Raw genomic sequence first — 16,676 nt, forward strand, 5'->3', positions numbered from 1 at the left:
TAGTAATTGCCAACAAAACAAAACAAAACAAAACCCTAGTAACTGCCAATCAAATTTAACATCTCAATTATCCCACAAACTACCAGGAACTTCAAGATAAAATTGCTTTCATAATCTTCATCATTCAGCCCTGTAAGGATAAATCTTGGTTTGGGGGAGAGATCAAAGAAACACAACTAAAAATATAGGATGTTTGAATTCCATAAAGATTCCATTTAAAACCTATTTCAGGCTGAAATCCAATATATGAAATATTCAATTTACCCTTGCATTATGCTAGGTGCTGGTAATAGATAAAACAGAGTCCCTTACCCAAAAGGCATTCACAGTACAGAAAAGAAACATATATGTAACTTACGAGTGTAACTTATAACATAGGATCAGTGCAATAAGTGGATACAAAATAAAGTTGAAGATATAATTAACTGAAGTACTGAAGTTAGGGGTGGAATGGGAGGTGATGTCTAAGCAGTGAGGATGATTAATCTGAAAAACTAGTCTTTTTCTCCTCCCTTTTCACCTAGCAAAATAATACAAGAACTCTAGGTGGAGAGCACAATACACGCACAAGAGAACATGGTGCGTTCGAAAAATGCAATTTAGTATTATGATATAGTATACACTTGGGAATCCAAAACAAAGCTGAAGTTGCACCCTTTAATTCAGTCAACAAATATTTAAACAACTATGCAGGCACTTTTCTTGTAGGCAATAAACAAAGACACACCTCCCCAAACTCACCTTTGCAGAGCTTCAGCAAGGGGAGAAAGATAAAAAGCAAAGAATGTAATAAATAAGTGATACAGATTAGAGGACTATACACAATATGGGGGAAAATGTTTAATAGCACATTTTATTTCCATGTCCTTATACTATACACTCTCACAAGCAGGTGGGAGGAAAAAGGGCAGGAGAAAAAGAGGGAGATACACACACCACTCAAAAAGTCCCATGTTCTCTGCAGTTCTAAACAGGAACAGCACTATTCCCTAAGATACATTTTATAAATCCATGTAAGTGATTCTGGCTGTCAAAATGACAACAGGTGTCACTGATATCTAGTAGGCAAGGACTCAAGATGCTGGCTGGATGTTCTGCAATGTGTGGGGCAATGGGCCCACATCCAAAAGACTTTCCACTGTGCAGTCATGTAGGCAAAACAAAATTTTAAAAATTAATTATCTGAGGGGCCCCTGGGTGTCTCAGTCAGTTAAGCGGCCGACTCTTGATTTCAGCTCAGTTCATGATCTCACAGTTCAAGAGTTCCAGACCCATGTTGGGCTCTATGCTGACAGCATGGAGCCTGCTTCGGATTCTCTCTTCCTGTCTGCCTCTCCACTGTTCTCTCTCTCACTCTATCAAAATAAATAAACCAGCTTTAAAAAAAATCTGAGTCTAGAATCTAACTCAATTTTGCATATAAACACAAAATATGTTCTGTATCTTACCGTACAATCATTTTCCCAAAAATGCAACTCCCATATGAATAAGGAAAAGGTTGTACTTTGTCTTGTTAGGAACTTTACCAAAAAAGGATCATTGCAGAAAGTCACATTAAAAAAAAATAGACAATTCTTTCCTAATTTTGAGAGCAAAAAATCTGTCCATCTGGGCCAATACAAAAAAAAAAAAAGAAGAAGAAAGAAAATCATCAACAAAGACTGACCTTTTCCTTGCAAATAGGTATCATGCCCTTCCCATGTATCCCAAAATTCCCACTTACCTCCAAATCAAAAAAAAAAAAAAAAAAAAAAAAAAAAAAAAAGAAGAAGAAGAAAATGCCCAAGTACTATTTAAACAGATTTTGGTGTTTTGTTGTTGTTTTCTTTTAATTTTTGAATTCTGGTAAACCTCTGGCCCCATTAGAACTCAATGAGATTCTCATCCAAATTCTTTCACACCTGTCATATAGTATTTTTGCAACTATTTTTATTTTATTTATTTTTTTTAATCATGGGATTCATACTTTGGTGTTTCTAGAGGTTCGCAGCATTTCTCTCCCCCCAGATGAGAAATCTAGTTTGGCTGGGTCCTATCTGTGTAGAACGTAACATAATTATGACAACTGAGACTCCTAGAATATAATCTGCTTTAATTTCACAAACTCAATCATGAAAATACTTAAATACTTCATTTTTAACTTAATCTACTTGGATAAGAGGCAACCCTCAACTCTCAATAATTAAGACTCAAAATAGGACTTTACATGTTAAGAAAACACTTTAAGATAAATAGTAAATAAGTCCATGCCCAGGGTTTGAAAATAAAATTTTAAAATGTGTAAGACTGTACAGTTTTTTTCTGTCTTAAATTGGGTGTTTGGAAATTTGGCTCTGACACTTTATATAAGAGCATATGACAGTGCACAGTCTGCCTCTCTAGTTCTCAGTTTCCCCAATTTAAAAAAAAAATGGTAAGAATGAACTAAAGATTATCTACAGATTTCTTCCACAAAGACTCTGTAATTTTAAACTCACACAAAGAGGGATTTTTTTTCATAATTCAAAAACCAGAGCACAGTTATGTTAAAAGGGATATGAAAAGTAGTCTTTATTTTTTCTGTGGTGAGTTTTTAATGTAATAAAATATTATTATAGCTCTTGTATAATATCAACAATTGCTATAAACATGCTTTGGTGGTCACAAGAAATGGAAGCAATTTAGCATTCATGCTTCTTTCTAATCAGGTACTGCAGAGTTTATCCTTTTAAAGTATGGTCAAATCACAAGGACTTATTTGGGTCTGGATGATCTTTAAGGTTCCTTCTAACTATTAAATTCTATTCATTTACTCTTCAAAGTAGATGGGAATGTCTGAAGACCGGGAGCCAAGAGGAGACCCTTCCAGAGAGAGTAAAGGAACTAAGTAAAGATTTATGGTATGAACAGCCTAATCTGGAAGTCCAAGGAAGCAAAAACCATCTCTGGGGCATAGAAATGACAAAGGTTGTGAGGGGTTTTACAAAGACTGAGATACTCTGGGTTGGCTGAGGTTCATTTAGATGCCTCCCAAGATGATAAAATAGCCCAGGAAATCCACTAGGATTTATTAAAATGCTTCTCAATCTTGACATAACAGAGCAAGGCTATTCAGTCATGGTTGCAGTGTCCTGGACCATAAGAATATTGTAAATTGTTATTCAAGATTGAAATAATATAATGGCTTAGAGATCCTGGGTAACCCTCTTTCATGGTACACCTTGTAAGTGTTACTGTCCACACAGGCTGTCTCCTGATTTTTAAAAAGGGTTTATTTGCTTTAGAGTTTTAGAGACAGAACACCAGTGCCTCGGAGCTATCCATGGTGCTTGACTCAGATGCAGCCCACCACTTACAACAATTGGTGCATTAGCCTTCCTACTAAATAGTACCATTAAGGATCTGTCTGACCCATCATCCACACAGTGGTCTGTGACAATCAGGCCAGTATCATGGGCCACTTGTAATATCTGTCTATTCCACTTTGCCTGTGCCCAGACCCCCAAGTGCCTTACTTTGTCCTAGCATGGATCTCCAGCTAACCTACCCTTTTCTCCCAGGCCTGCTATTTCATCTGCTATACAAAACCCATCCTGTGGAGATGGTGTACTTATAGAAGATCACTGGCATACTCTGGGCAAAAGATTATGGTTCTTCCAAGCCAAGTCTCCACATGCCACATGATACTTTATATGAGTTTTAAAACCTTACTATTATTACAATTTTTACCATTCAAAAATGAATATAAATGACCTTTAAATTTTGCTATATATGTTTGTGATGGACTTTGGGATCAGTAAAAAAGAAAAAAAAAAGGAAATATTACAAGATTGATGTGTGAGTTAGTTTCAGGGAATCATAAACCACTTGAAATTATGTGCTTCTTTAGGCAGATGCAGGTTTTTCTGGGGAAGAGGGTGTTGATTCTCCTATCCTTAAAAGGTTAAGAACCACTGATCAATATGGTAATGACTCCCAAATAATGATCACCCCAGGTTTAAGCACTAGATTTTTATGTTTATGATGTAACAAATATATTTGGTCTTTGCCCCAGTTCCTGGCACAAAGCTACTAAAATCCTTGGGATTCCTTAAGTGGTAAGAGTGTCTGTGGTTATTCATAAGGATCCCCCTTTGAGCACACCTGAGTTTATGCTAATGAACAATTAGGCTAGGGCCCCAAGAGAGCCTCAGGATGAGTCTGGTAACCAGAGAGACCATATGATTACAGGGCTGGAACTTCTAGTCCTACCCAGCAATCTCTGGGAAGGGGGAAAATGGTGGTGGTGGTGGGGTGGCAGGGGGTGGCGGTCAGGGTGGGGGTGCTGGAGATTAAAGTTCTATAAAAACACTTGAATAAAATTTGATGAGCATCTGGGCTGGGGAATGCATCCATGTGCCAGGAAAGTGGCATACCCCAATTACATGGGGACAGAAGTTACTGCATTTGGGACACATCTGGATCTTGCCCTACGTGCCTCATCATCTGGCTGTTCACCTGTATCCTTTATAATAAACTGGCAAACAAAAGTTAGTATTTTCCTGAGCTTTGTGAACCATTCTAAAACCAAGGAGGGTTGAGGTGCCTGGGTGGCTCAGTAGGTTATGTGTCTGACTTTGGCTCAGGTCATGATCTTCCGGTTCGTGGGTTCAAGCCCAATGTTGGGCTCTGTGCTGACAGCTCAGAGCCTGGAGCCTGCTTCAGATTCTGTGTCTCCCTCACTCTCTGCCCCTCCCCCACTCACACTCGGTCTTTCTCAACAATGAATAAACGTTAAAATTTTTTTTTTTTTTTTTTAAAGGAGGGTGTTGTAAGAACATCAGATTTATAGCTGGTTGGTCAAAGGCACAAAAAAACCTGGACTTGCAACTGGTGTCTCAGGTGGGGCAGTCTTGTAAGACTGAGCCTTTCACCTGCGGGATCTGACACTATTTTTAGGTAGGTAGTGTCAGAATTCAGTTAAATTGTACAACACCCAGCTGGTGTCCATAGAGAACTGGAGAATTGCCTGGTGGTATAGAAAACACTCCAGAATATCCAACTGCCTATTGCACACCTCTAGAGATGTCCAGAAAATACTGCAAACTCAGCAGGTCTAAAATGAAACTTATTTTTCCTCCATACTCCCCTAACATGTTCCTCTCCTAATCCTCAGTAGATGATACCACCTAATTGTAAAGGTAAAAGTCCTGTCAATCACGTTTGATTATAATCATGACTCTTTTCCTCACTTCCCTTACCTTATCATTCACCAACAACTTTTTGGAAGCCTAATAAATTCTTAAAATACTCCTGAAGCAAAAGAATCTTGTGTTCTATAATAATTTTGCAGGTGGTAATGACCACGAAATATTAGTAGACCCTATACGCTGTAAACTCTTCCTACTGCCTCCACAACTTTTCATTTTCATGAGGCAGCATAATACTCTTATCATTCCCCCTCCTCCAATAACTGTATTATGAATATACTGGAGAATGTAGCTAACTCGTTATTCTTCTAATTTTATAGAAGGAAGTCAAAACAGTTTTTCCTTTATCAAAGTAACAACTGGAGGCTGTTTCTACAAAACAACTCTTATTTGGAATTCCTTTCACTCCCATCTAAATAGTCCCAAGGATCACAGCACCACTGCTTAGTGAAGATTGCTGTTCTCTGGTTTCCAAAAGCTAACAAGACTTTTCCTTTGTCAATAACTCCCTATCTTTACCCAGAAGCCAATATGACAGATGGTACGGCAAAGCAATCGCCAAATCAGAAACAAAAAAGATACAAGTCAAAACCACTGAAATTCCTGGCTCTTGGCACTATTTTAAAACTCTTAATGGAAATGGGAGGAGACAGGAAGGCTAGATCTCCAAGTGAAATAGACCCTACACAAAGGTGTTCTAACTCTTGGTTAAGTTCATAAGACTTCTTGAGCACTCACTGAATTCAGGTGGCAATCTTTCCTTAAAGATACAAGATGCCCAGAAACATACAAAATGAGCATCTGCATTCTTCGTATATTGCCACTAAAGATTTAGAAGTTCATCCTGTTAAATTCCTTTTGGGACTGACCACCTTCTGACATACCCTGAGCTTTCTGGTGCTTTGTGGAGTGAATTAATGGCAAACTTTAAAATGTGCTGACCAGATTTTACTTTGCACTTATTACTAAAAACCAAGAGAGGCCAAATTCATGCCTATAGTATAGCCAGGCTTACCTTCACATAAAAATCTTTCCTATTATCAGTTGTCCATGTAAGAGAGCAAATCAATTGTTTATAATTACCAAGAACAGAACCAAATCAAGGAATACTCAGATTTGGGCTACCCTGTACACTTCTACCAGCTGTTGGTCAAAAAGGCATAATGGCACTAGGAAAACATTGTGAAGAAGACAACTAAAATAGATGCCTTAGCTGTCTATAGCAGCCTACAATGTTATTCAATGGCATTTTATTATCTTTCCTCTCAAATCATTACGAAGTGACCAAAATAAAATGCAATCATCCTCTTAACAGAGTCTTTCACAAAGCATAAATTTTCATTTTGGTTAAGTCCAATTACTAATTGGACTCAATTTTTAATTAAAAAAATTTTAAACAGGTCGTGTGTTTGGTGTTATATCTAAAACTTCTTCACCAAGCCCAAGGTTCTGCAGATTTTCTGTTTATTCTAAAAGTTTCATTTTATGTTTTACAATTAATGGTAATTATGTTTTATTTTAAAACAAAATTAATTATGTTTTACAATCTATGATCCATTTTGAATTAATTTCTGTATAAGGTGTGAAGTTGAGATCAAAGTTCATTTTTTAACCTATGGTTAAGAGGATGAAAAGATAGGGGCGCCTGGGTGGCTTATTAAGTTAGGCATCTGACTTGTTAAGCTCAGGTCATGATCCCCATGGTTCATGAGTTCAAGCCCCGCATCGGGCTCTGTACAAACAGTGCAGAGCCTGTTTCAGATTCTTTCTCTCTGTTCCTCCCTAGCTCGTATGCGCACACACCTGCTCCCTCTTTCTCAAAATCAATAAACATTAAAAAAAAAAAAAAAAGAGGAAAATGAAAAGATAAACTACAGACTTGGGAGAAAATATCTGCAAGGCACCTATTTGACAAAGGACTTATATCTAGAATCTATAAAGAGCTTTCTAAACTCACCAGTCAAAAACCAGCCTGATTAAGAAGTGGGCAAAAAGGACATGAAGAAATATTTCACTAAAATATTTCTTCATATTTCAATAGAATATGGATAGCACATAATGAAAATATTTTTGACACTATTTGTCATTACACAAAAGCAAATTAAGACCATGACGAGTTATCACTAGACATCTATTTAGAACAGCTAAAACAAAAAATAACAATACCAAATGCTAGTAAGGGTGCAAAGAGTCTCTCGTACTTTACTGATGGGAATGTAAAATTGTACATCCACTCTAGAAAAGTGTCAGTTTCTTTGAGAACATATATTTACTATACAACTTAGCAACTGCACTCCTGGGCATTAATCTCAGAGATACAAAAAGTTATGTCCACATAAAAACCTGAACATTGGGGCACCTGGGTGGCTCAGTCGGTTGAGCGTCCGACTTCAGCTCAGGTCATGATCTCACAGTTTGTGAGTTCAAGCAACCATGTCGGGCTCTGTGCTGACAGCTCAGAGCCTGGAGCCTGCTTCAGATTCTGTGTCTCCTTCTCTCTCTGCCCCTCCCCAACTTGTGCTCTCTCTACGTCTCTCAAAAAATAAATAAATGTAAAAAAATAAATAAGTAAAAACCTGAACATGATTGTTCACTGCAAGTTATAATAGCCAAAAACTGGAAATAACCAAAACGTCAAATAGGTTAGTAGCTAAACTGTGACATCCATACCATGGAATACTACTTAGCAGTAAAAAGGAACAAACTACTGTCACAACTTGGATGGATATCAAGGGCATTATGTTGTATGACAAAAGCCAATTATTATAGAACACGACAAAATCACAGATATGGAAACTAATGGTCACCAGAGGTTAGAGATAGCAGGCAGGGGGTGTGGGTAGGTGTGAGGTAGCAAAAGGGAGATTTTTGTGATGACAGACTAGTTCTGTATCTTGACTGTGGTAATGGCTACACTATACACATGTGATAAAATGATACAGAACTAAACATATATCAGTATCAACTTCCTGGTTTTGATACTGTACTACAGTTATATAAAATGTAACCAATAGGGGAAACTGGGTAAAGTGTACACAGCGTACTATCTCTGCAACTTCCGTGAATCTGTAATTACTTCAGAATTAAAAGTTTTAAACAATCCAATCAACGTAAAACCATCCAAGAGTTTGGGAAACATGGGAGAATTTATAAATTTGTTGAAAAGGGTGATGTTGTAATGCTAAGTGCAAACCAAAGATGGATAGGGATGATCATGGTTCACCCTAGAAAGACAACTGAAGAGTTTGTTCAATTCCCCGAAACATAGTTCTACCATTTACTGAATGCCTATTATATGCAAGACATAGTGCTATAAATAGGAGTGGGCTTAAGAAAAAGAAAAGGTCAAGCATTTACCTCTGAATTAATTTACTAAGAAGATAGAACAATTGTTAAAAGCCCCAGGGCCTTTGCCCGGAACTTGCTCTTTTGTTTTTCTAGTTCGTTCTTAACCATCCTTGTACTTTTAGTTCATTGTCACTTCTTCAGAGAAATCCTCCCTACCTCTCCTAGATGTCCTCTACAATAGATCAGGTTCCCCTACCACATGCCCATTCAGCACCCTATGTTTTTCATCCATAACACTAATCACCATTCACTATCAAAGAACTGTGTAATGATTTGGTATCTATTTTCCCCATTAGGGTAAATTTTCCTAAGGGCAGAGACAGACAGGTCTGCAGTTCACCACTGCATTCCCAAACCCAATGCCATACCTAGCAAATGACAGAAGCTCAAAATATATCACATGAATAAAAGCATACTATGCTATAATTCATATGTACAAACAACCAGGAAGACATTAAGGGTTACTGGGTTTGGAAGAACCCAAGATCACTTCAATTTGAAAAAGCCAGTTTATATGGGACAGAAGGTTCATGCAGAGGATATGGAATCTTACATTCAAAGCTGAATAGGATTATCAGCCTTTCGGCAACAGGAACCGACTAAAGAACTGAAACAGGAAAGCAGTGTGTCCAATGTCTTCTATAGGAAAATTACTGTAGAGAATGGATTTGAACTGAAAGGGTAACGCATAAGAGGCAGTAAGAATAGTTTTGAGGACATTGGTAATGCAGGCACAAAATGATATGAGAGGGTGGCCATGGGAACAGACAGATGTGTGAAACACTAAGAGCCAACAGACCTTAAGGACTGATTAGATATACGGACATGGAAGGGGAAGGGCCAAAGATGATTCAAAAGGTTTAACGGTGAGTGATGAAATAAAGTATCATGAACAGAAATGCAAAGTGATAATTACATTCTCTTAGAAGGGAATGTGCTTCGTTAGAAATCTTAGGTAACATCCACACAATTGAAGATGTGACAACAGGTGGAGAAAAGTCAAGGTAGGCAATGTAATATGTGAGTTGATTACAGTTAAGGTTTTAAGAGTGAATGAGCTCTCTCATAGAGAAGAAGGTATTATAGGGCCTTGAATGAAACCCTTAAAGCCATTGAACTGCCCTTGCTTGAATTACATTTATCAAGCCACGGAGTCATTTGGACCATGACATCCCTGAGGGCATATCTGATCTCATCTTTGCATTCCCTAGACGTATACACTACAGAGTGTTGTACATAACTGGTGCACAGTAAGCAGCCTATGAAAGAAATAAATTATTTTCAAGATAATTAGTGATTAGTATTTCCTGTCCCACCTGCACTATTTCAAAAGGTGGTGCCATAATGGGGTCTGATTTCCCAAGGTTCTATAACTGATGAACTGACAGACAAGACTTTGGAAACGGTGAAAAACTTTAAAAATAAATAAATAAGCCCTTAATGAGATTAGAACTAAAGCAAATCCCCACTATGAGTAGGGAATACTCTTCAAGAAGTTTCTGCATAGGGGCGCCAGGGTGGCTCAGTTGAGCATCCTTCTTCAGCTCAGGTCATGATCTCACAGTTGATGGGTTTCAGGCCTGAGACAGGCTCTGCCCTTACAGCGTGGAGCCTGCCTGGAATTCTGTTTCTCTCTCTCTCTCTCTCTCTCTCTCTCTCTCTCTCTGCCCCTTCCCCACACATGCTATCTCTGTCTCAAAAATAAATAAACATTTTTTTAAAAAAACTGAACAGGAAATACTCTTTACTGAGGGAGTGAAACAAATGAAAATTTTCCACTGTATGCACTACACAAGTTGACAATGCACAAAAAGTAAAGAAGCTTCAGGTGAAATGAAGGCTAGAAAAGACAATTAAAGGGAATTAAGGGCAGTTGAGAGGCATACTTCAAAAAAAAGAAAAAAACATAACGAGGGAGGGGCGCCTGGGTGGCTCAGTGGGTTAGGCTTCCAGCTCTTAATTTCAGCTCAGATCTCACCGTTAGTTGGCTTGAGCCCCTCGGCCAGCTCTGCACTGACAGCGTGGAGCCTGCTCAGGATTCCCTCTCCCTGCCTTGCCCCTGCTTGAGTGTGCATGCTCTCTTTCTAAATAAATAAATAAAATTTTTTTTCAATTTTATTTATTTTTGAGACAGATAGCAGGGAAGGGGCAGAGAGAGACAGAGACAGAGGATCTGAAGTGGGCTCACTGACAGGAGAGAGTCTGACCAGGGCTTGAACTCACCAACTATGAGATCATAACCTGAGCCAATGTCAGATGCTTAGCCAACTGAGCCACACAGGCGCCACAAATAATGAATACGTAAAAAAGAAAAAAAAAAAAAAACATAATTAGGGAAAAGTCATTCACCTGCTCTCCTACAAAACATTCCTGGGTATTAGAGGTAGAATAACAGGCTAATCTTATTCAATGTTTAGATGAACAGTGTTTCCCCAAACTGCAGTATGAAATAAGGAAAAAGACTGCTAAAATTAGCCAAGGGACAAATTTGGTGACAGCCCTCCACCAAATTATCTAGGTTGCAGTATGCCACAAGGTTCTAACCCTCAATCATAGCAAATATCCTAAGTGCTTCCAGATAGGCCAGTGTCTCTGAGGGAGAAGTCAGAGAAGAATAAAGAAACCAGTTGGGGTCACAGATTCTAGGAACCTGACAAGCCAAGTAATCTGTAGTTCAACCACCCTCTCAATATCAGCTTCCACAAGTCTAAAAGATAGCCAACCATTCTTTGCCTATTTCCAGCAACAGCAAATGGACCATTGGTAAAGTGACTATTCTGAGTTGGACAGCTCTAAATTGTAAAACCCTTTGAAGTTATCCCTCAGCAACTTTCACTCCCGGTCCTGGTTCTCAAGAGCAACACAGTGAAAAGTGAAAGTTGTATTTTGGATTTTAACTTGAAAAAAAAACAAAAACAAAAAAAACCCTAACAACTAGGTATTACTTCCTGGCGGATCAATACGTTTCCTTCTTCCAATAGTATGAAAGTTTTATTCCGTCCCCCCCCCCATGTTTGACTCTCCTTTAAGGAAAAAGTAATGCCAGGCACAGCTTCCTCTACACCCTGAGCTGCGACCTCCAAAGCAAAGCGGAGAAAAGGGGCTTAGGCAACTACATAAGCTAGAATATGTTGCAGCTGGTATGAAATCCCCGTTGCCAAGAAGCAAGCAGCTCTAGCCCGTGCCGGGACGCGACAGAAGCCAAACAGACCTGGCCTGGCCGTTCTCAGGCTATGGGGGCCAAGGTGCCTGCACCTCCTCTAGCCAAAGCCACGGGGGGCTGAATGGGCGCTTGTTCCCAGGCCAGCGGCAAGCCGGGCGCCTCACAGGGTAGAGCGCTCGGCCCCGGAGAAGCGGCAAGCTGAGAGGAAGGCTCAGTGAAGCACCTGGCAAAGACCAAGCCGCGCCACCGGGCCAGCTGCCCGTACGCCCAACCACCCTGTCCGCCAGAGGCCACCTGAGAAACGGCACCGGTGGGAGCTCCCGGAGTTGGAGACGTTTCTGGCTTGGTCGGGGTCCGGTCTATTCCGCCCGCCCACCCTCTCTCTCCGCGGCCCAAAGATGAGCCGGGAAGCCACCCCAAGGGGTGGTGTCCAGGAGGCACTCCGCGTTTGGGGTGAATGCCGCGGGCCGGCCCGAGCTCTCGAGCTGGCGGGCAGCTGCGGCGGTCACTCACCGAGAGGACGCTCATGCGGATTGGGGTCTCCAACAGGCACGCCATCTTGAGCCTTCCCACCCGGCTGCGGCCGGTGCCGGCGCGGGGGCCGGCACTTTCGACAGGGAACTATTAGGCCAACGACAGGCGCCTTCTGCAGAAAGTCAGGTAGGTAGACGAAAACGTACCACGCTCTAGGCACAGCTAAAGCACAGTCAGGGCCTGCGGAAGGGAGAGGCAAAGAAAACCGCGCCAGGGGCCTCCCCTCGAATCGTCCTCTCAGAAACAGCAGCTACTCTCAGCCTGGGTTAGAGGTGGGAGCGGGCAGCAGTTTCCGCATGCGCAAAGAAGATCTGCCGGCCCCACCTGCCGCTCGCGGTGGGCGGAGCCACAGGGGCGGGGCCTCGCTCTGGCGCTGCAAACTTCGCGGTTGATTCGTTACAACGCGGGAGCTCTCGTATTCATATTCTGATAAACTACTTTGTGTAGTCACGTATGTAATTTGAAGTTCACATTCACATTCATTATCTCACTCCTTTGCACCAGACTTCTAGCGTTGTTATTATCGCCATTTTACACATGGAGGGACTGTGGTCTCAAAAGCAGGTCTTCGGCGTAATCTACCCGACCCGTTTATTCCGGTGTGGTGTAAAAGATACTCTAGAACCAGAACGCCTGGGCTTAATCTTTGCTATTTATCATCTGCATTATCTCCAGCAAGTTACTTAACCTCCCTATGCTTCAGCTTTCTCTTCTGCAAAATAAGAGTTATGAGGTCGGAGAACTAAAGCTTTTTACAACATGCCTTCAATGTAGAAAGTGTTATATATGTGTTAGTATTTCCCCAGCCTCTGAGTCAAATAGAAAAAAAAAAAATGGGGACAAATATCTGAAGAATTAACGCTAAAATTCTTCAAATAAAAATAAAAAATTCTCCAAATAAAAATATGCTTCTAATTATATTTTCTGATTAGTTCAGTTTTCCCACTCCGCTCATGTGTGTGTCTACAAAACTGCCCTCGACTTGACAGGTTTCACCTTCCTGCTGCCTGTAACCAGTAAGGTTTTCATAGAATGGTTGCAATGAGCCTTTTTCATTACTTTTCTTTTTTCCATTTTTATAGCCACTCCCTCATTCAAGCTGTTACTACCTCTCCCCTGGACTAGAGCAATAGCCTTCCGACTGATCTTGTAGCCTCTAGCCTTTTCACTTTGCTCCTCGCTGCTTTCCTATCTTCTTCCTGTTTAGGTATCCCCCTTTTTTAGAAAGTTCCCCTTAAGCCAAAGTTCCCCTTTGCTTTCAGAAAAACCCTACATTAGAACCTACTTTTGCTAACCAATGAAATCCAAAGAGGATGTTCACTTTTATGAAAAAAGGTAGTAAGTAAAAATAGAAGTCAGAGTTTGTTTTTTCAGGGCCCTAATAAAGGCAGCCCTCAACCCCAGACAGCAGGGGAGAGTGGCATCCCCAAGCTCCTTCCCCCAGGAACTACACTGAATATCTCAGTATCAAAGCCCATAATTTTGAACTGTGTCTGTGAGCATTTGTGCTTTATCTGCATTTGTTTTGTGCATCTGTTAGCAAGATAGGCACCTTCTGCAGAAAGGCCAACAGAAGCCAAACAGACCTGGCCTGTCACTCTCAGGCTGTGGGGGCCTGAGAAAGGTATCAGAAATGCCTAAGAGAGGTTGTTTTTCAGGTCTGGGAATGCTCAAAAATGTTTCCATATCAATTAATGTTAATTGCTTCTTTATGCCATTTTGACTTAGAAAGTTTTAATAAGAACACTTTAATTTTGGATAAAGGGGGAAATCTGTATTTGGTTTCCCAATTTATTGTAGCCCTAATCATCCTTGTTCATGGCTCTGTGTTTCCAAAGAAACTGTTGAGTTTCTGGAAAGCAGGAATTTCATTTTAGACTTTTCCTTTTGTAATATTTCCCAAACTTCAGTAATCAGTATACCACCCATGCAATCTTTGTCAACCGAGACAGTTATTATTCACTCAATATTTTTCTTTAAGGTCAGTTTCAATTCATTAAATAGTTTTAGCTTCATCCTAAACCATAATACTCTGTAAAATCAAATTTTTGTGCTACTTATTTTATTCTAGTCTTTATTAACATAATAACTACAAAAAAGTATAAATGTCCATCCACCACCTAAAATCATGTCATATACTACATACCACAGCAGAGCAGAGAATAACCCTTGCACAGAGCCTACAAAAGTATCAATTGAATTTTCAGCTGATATTTGTATCATATACAGTGTGATAGCTGTATTTTATTCATGCTTCATCCATTAACTTAAGTAATATATCCTCCAGGAAGCCCCTTCTCCAGGTATAAGTTAAGTGACCCCTCCCCCATGCTTTTATGCATCACTGTTCTTGCCACTAACATAGCATCTCCAACAATATATTGTAATTTTTTGTGATTGTTTACTTATTTGTCTCCCCATTATGCACTTCGGGCAGGTATTAGAAATTTTATCTACTAGGTCTTTTATCTCACTACCTAGCATAGAATAGTCACTTAGTAAATGCTTATTGAATGAATTTTTACTTAGTTTGGACACTAAGGACAAATCCTGGGACAGTGATTTGGGTACAGGTAGTTTATTCAGGAAGTGTTTCCAGAGAACAGGATTGATGGGTCAGGGAGAGTAAGAAAAGAAAGAAGGAAAAGTCAATATAAGGATCCATTATTGAAGTCACTGCTGACTCCTTGAGGACTTCTGAAGAACATACAGAATGCTCCCCTGGATTTCCCTCTTGAGGTTGGAGCATTTATCCACCACTTCCCATCCTGTATTGGTTGAGGGCTTCCCTGGGCCGTTAACTGTCCGGATTGCACAGAACAGTGAGGTCTTCCTTAACCTGGTATAGAAAAACAGAATCTGTAGGCTTGCTTTTGGGGTGAGATACAAACAGTATTAATCTGAGCTTGCAGCAAAACCATCATTACAACTGTGGCTGAAATTAAAGTGGAGAGAAGCTAGGGAATGTGATTCAAACATGCAACACCTTTGCTACTCAAGCTTTCCTATTGTTTTCCAGAAGACTGACATGCCAATTTATGGGAAGGAAGTGTTGATTAGCAAACCTCTAAGCTTGAGGACCAGGAATCTCATTTCTAGTTCAAATTTTGCTGCTAAATAACCTTAGATACACTCGTCAAAGCCAATTAATGAGTAGAAACTGAGGGGTAATAAGAAATTTCGATTTAGCTTCCACATAACAGCAACAACAAAACAGGTAACTTGGGCACTGTGGTGAGGAGAGGGAAATATCCACACTGACTTACCTGCAAACAGGAATGAAATTTTCCTCATTCTCCCATAGCTCTTATCTCAGAGCAGAATTAATTTCAGAAAAAATAATGACAACAAAGTGTGAATTTAATAAAGAAAAATAGAAATACAAAATAAAAAGTAACCAGAAGGAAATCTGAAAAGAATTTATAAATATCTAAGTACAACTGCCAGGATAGAGAAAGACATATTTTTGAAAGTAGAAGCAAACCTATGCAAAAAGAGGAAAGCATTAAGTATAGCAAGATAGATGTAAAACAAAAAGTGGCCTCAAAAGGAATTTAGAAGAACCTTTAAGAAAGATTTGAAAACAGAGGAGATTCTTTAATTGGATCAAAAAGAGAAGATGTATTGGGGGTCTGGGTGACTCAGTTGGTTGAGGGTCCGACTTGGGCTCAGGTCCTAATCTTACAGGTTGTGGGTTCAAGCCCTGTGTGGAGCTCTGTGCTGACTACTCAGCCTGGAGCCTGCTTCGGATTCTGATTCCCTCTTTCTCTGCCCCTCCCCCGCTCGTGTGTGTGCACACACTCGCTTGCTGTCTCTCAAAAAAAAAAAATAAATAAATAATGTGAAAAAAGAGAAAATATGCCAATGGTGGTGCAGTTTAACAGTCACTAACCTATGGGTTTACTTGTGCACACATTGTCATAGGGGATTCAAAGTCAAGACACGGTTCCTGCCTTGAAGCAGACAGGAATAAAAGTGAGACTCTGAGAGGTTCAATGATTTGCTGAAGATTGCTCAGGGAGTAAGAGACTTAATCAATTTGGGCCCAGACTTCTCTGTTTCAAGATCCTTACAGAGCTCTCACAGTCTCCTGGGACCTGACAGGCCTCTCCTACATAGGACTAATAAGCCTCACCTAAGCAACCAGCTAATTAAGTAAAGTATACAAGGACTTTGCAAGGAGAAATAAAGCAACAGAAATTTATCAGGTGTTTGGAGGGGGTAAAATGTGCCTATGCATAAAGCACAGTAGTAAGACGTTGAAAGTCTTTTATTAGAAACTACAGTAAAAAAATAAAATGTTCTTTTTATAACCAAATTATGGTTCTAGAATTCCAACTGACAAATATAGAAAAAAATGGTGGAATTTGAAAGCTACCACATGACAGCCATATGAGTTAAAATTGTTTGAAGCAAGAATCATCAATGGGTGCTTAAACTAATTGGGGAAAACATAATGAAAA

General features: G+C 39.9%; 1 protein-coding gene across 2 annotated transcripts in view; it reads right to left on the reverse strand.

Annotated features, from left to right (window-relative positions):
• Positions 1-12,457, reverse strand: part of ARMC8 (armadillo repeat containing 8) — a 110,218-nt gene extending 97,761 nt beyond the window's left edge. The window contains exon 1 of one of the 2 annotated variants that reach the window (XM_042954288.1): positions 12,193-12,457. In XM_042954288.1, coding sequence (XP_042810222.1) covers positions 12,193-12,237 — 45 coding nt within the window. In that variant the 5' untranslated portion in view covers positions 12,238-12,457. The remainder of the gene's footprint in view (positions 1-12,192) is intronic. The other variant, XM_042954287.1, reaches the window with a different exon arrangement.
• Positions 12,458-16,676: the final 4,219 nt, after the last annotated feature.

This window comes from Panthera leo, chromosome C2, assembly GCF_018350215.1.
Source record: "Panthera leo isolate Ple1 chromosome C2, P.leo_Ple1_pat1.1, whole genome shotgun sequence".
Taxonomy (NCBI): domain Eukaryota; kingdom Metazoa; phylum Chordata; class Mammalia; order Carnivora; family Felidae; genus Panthera; species Panthera leo.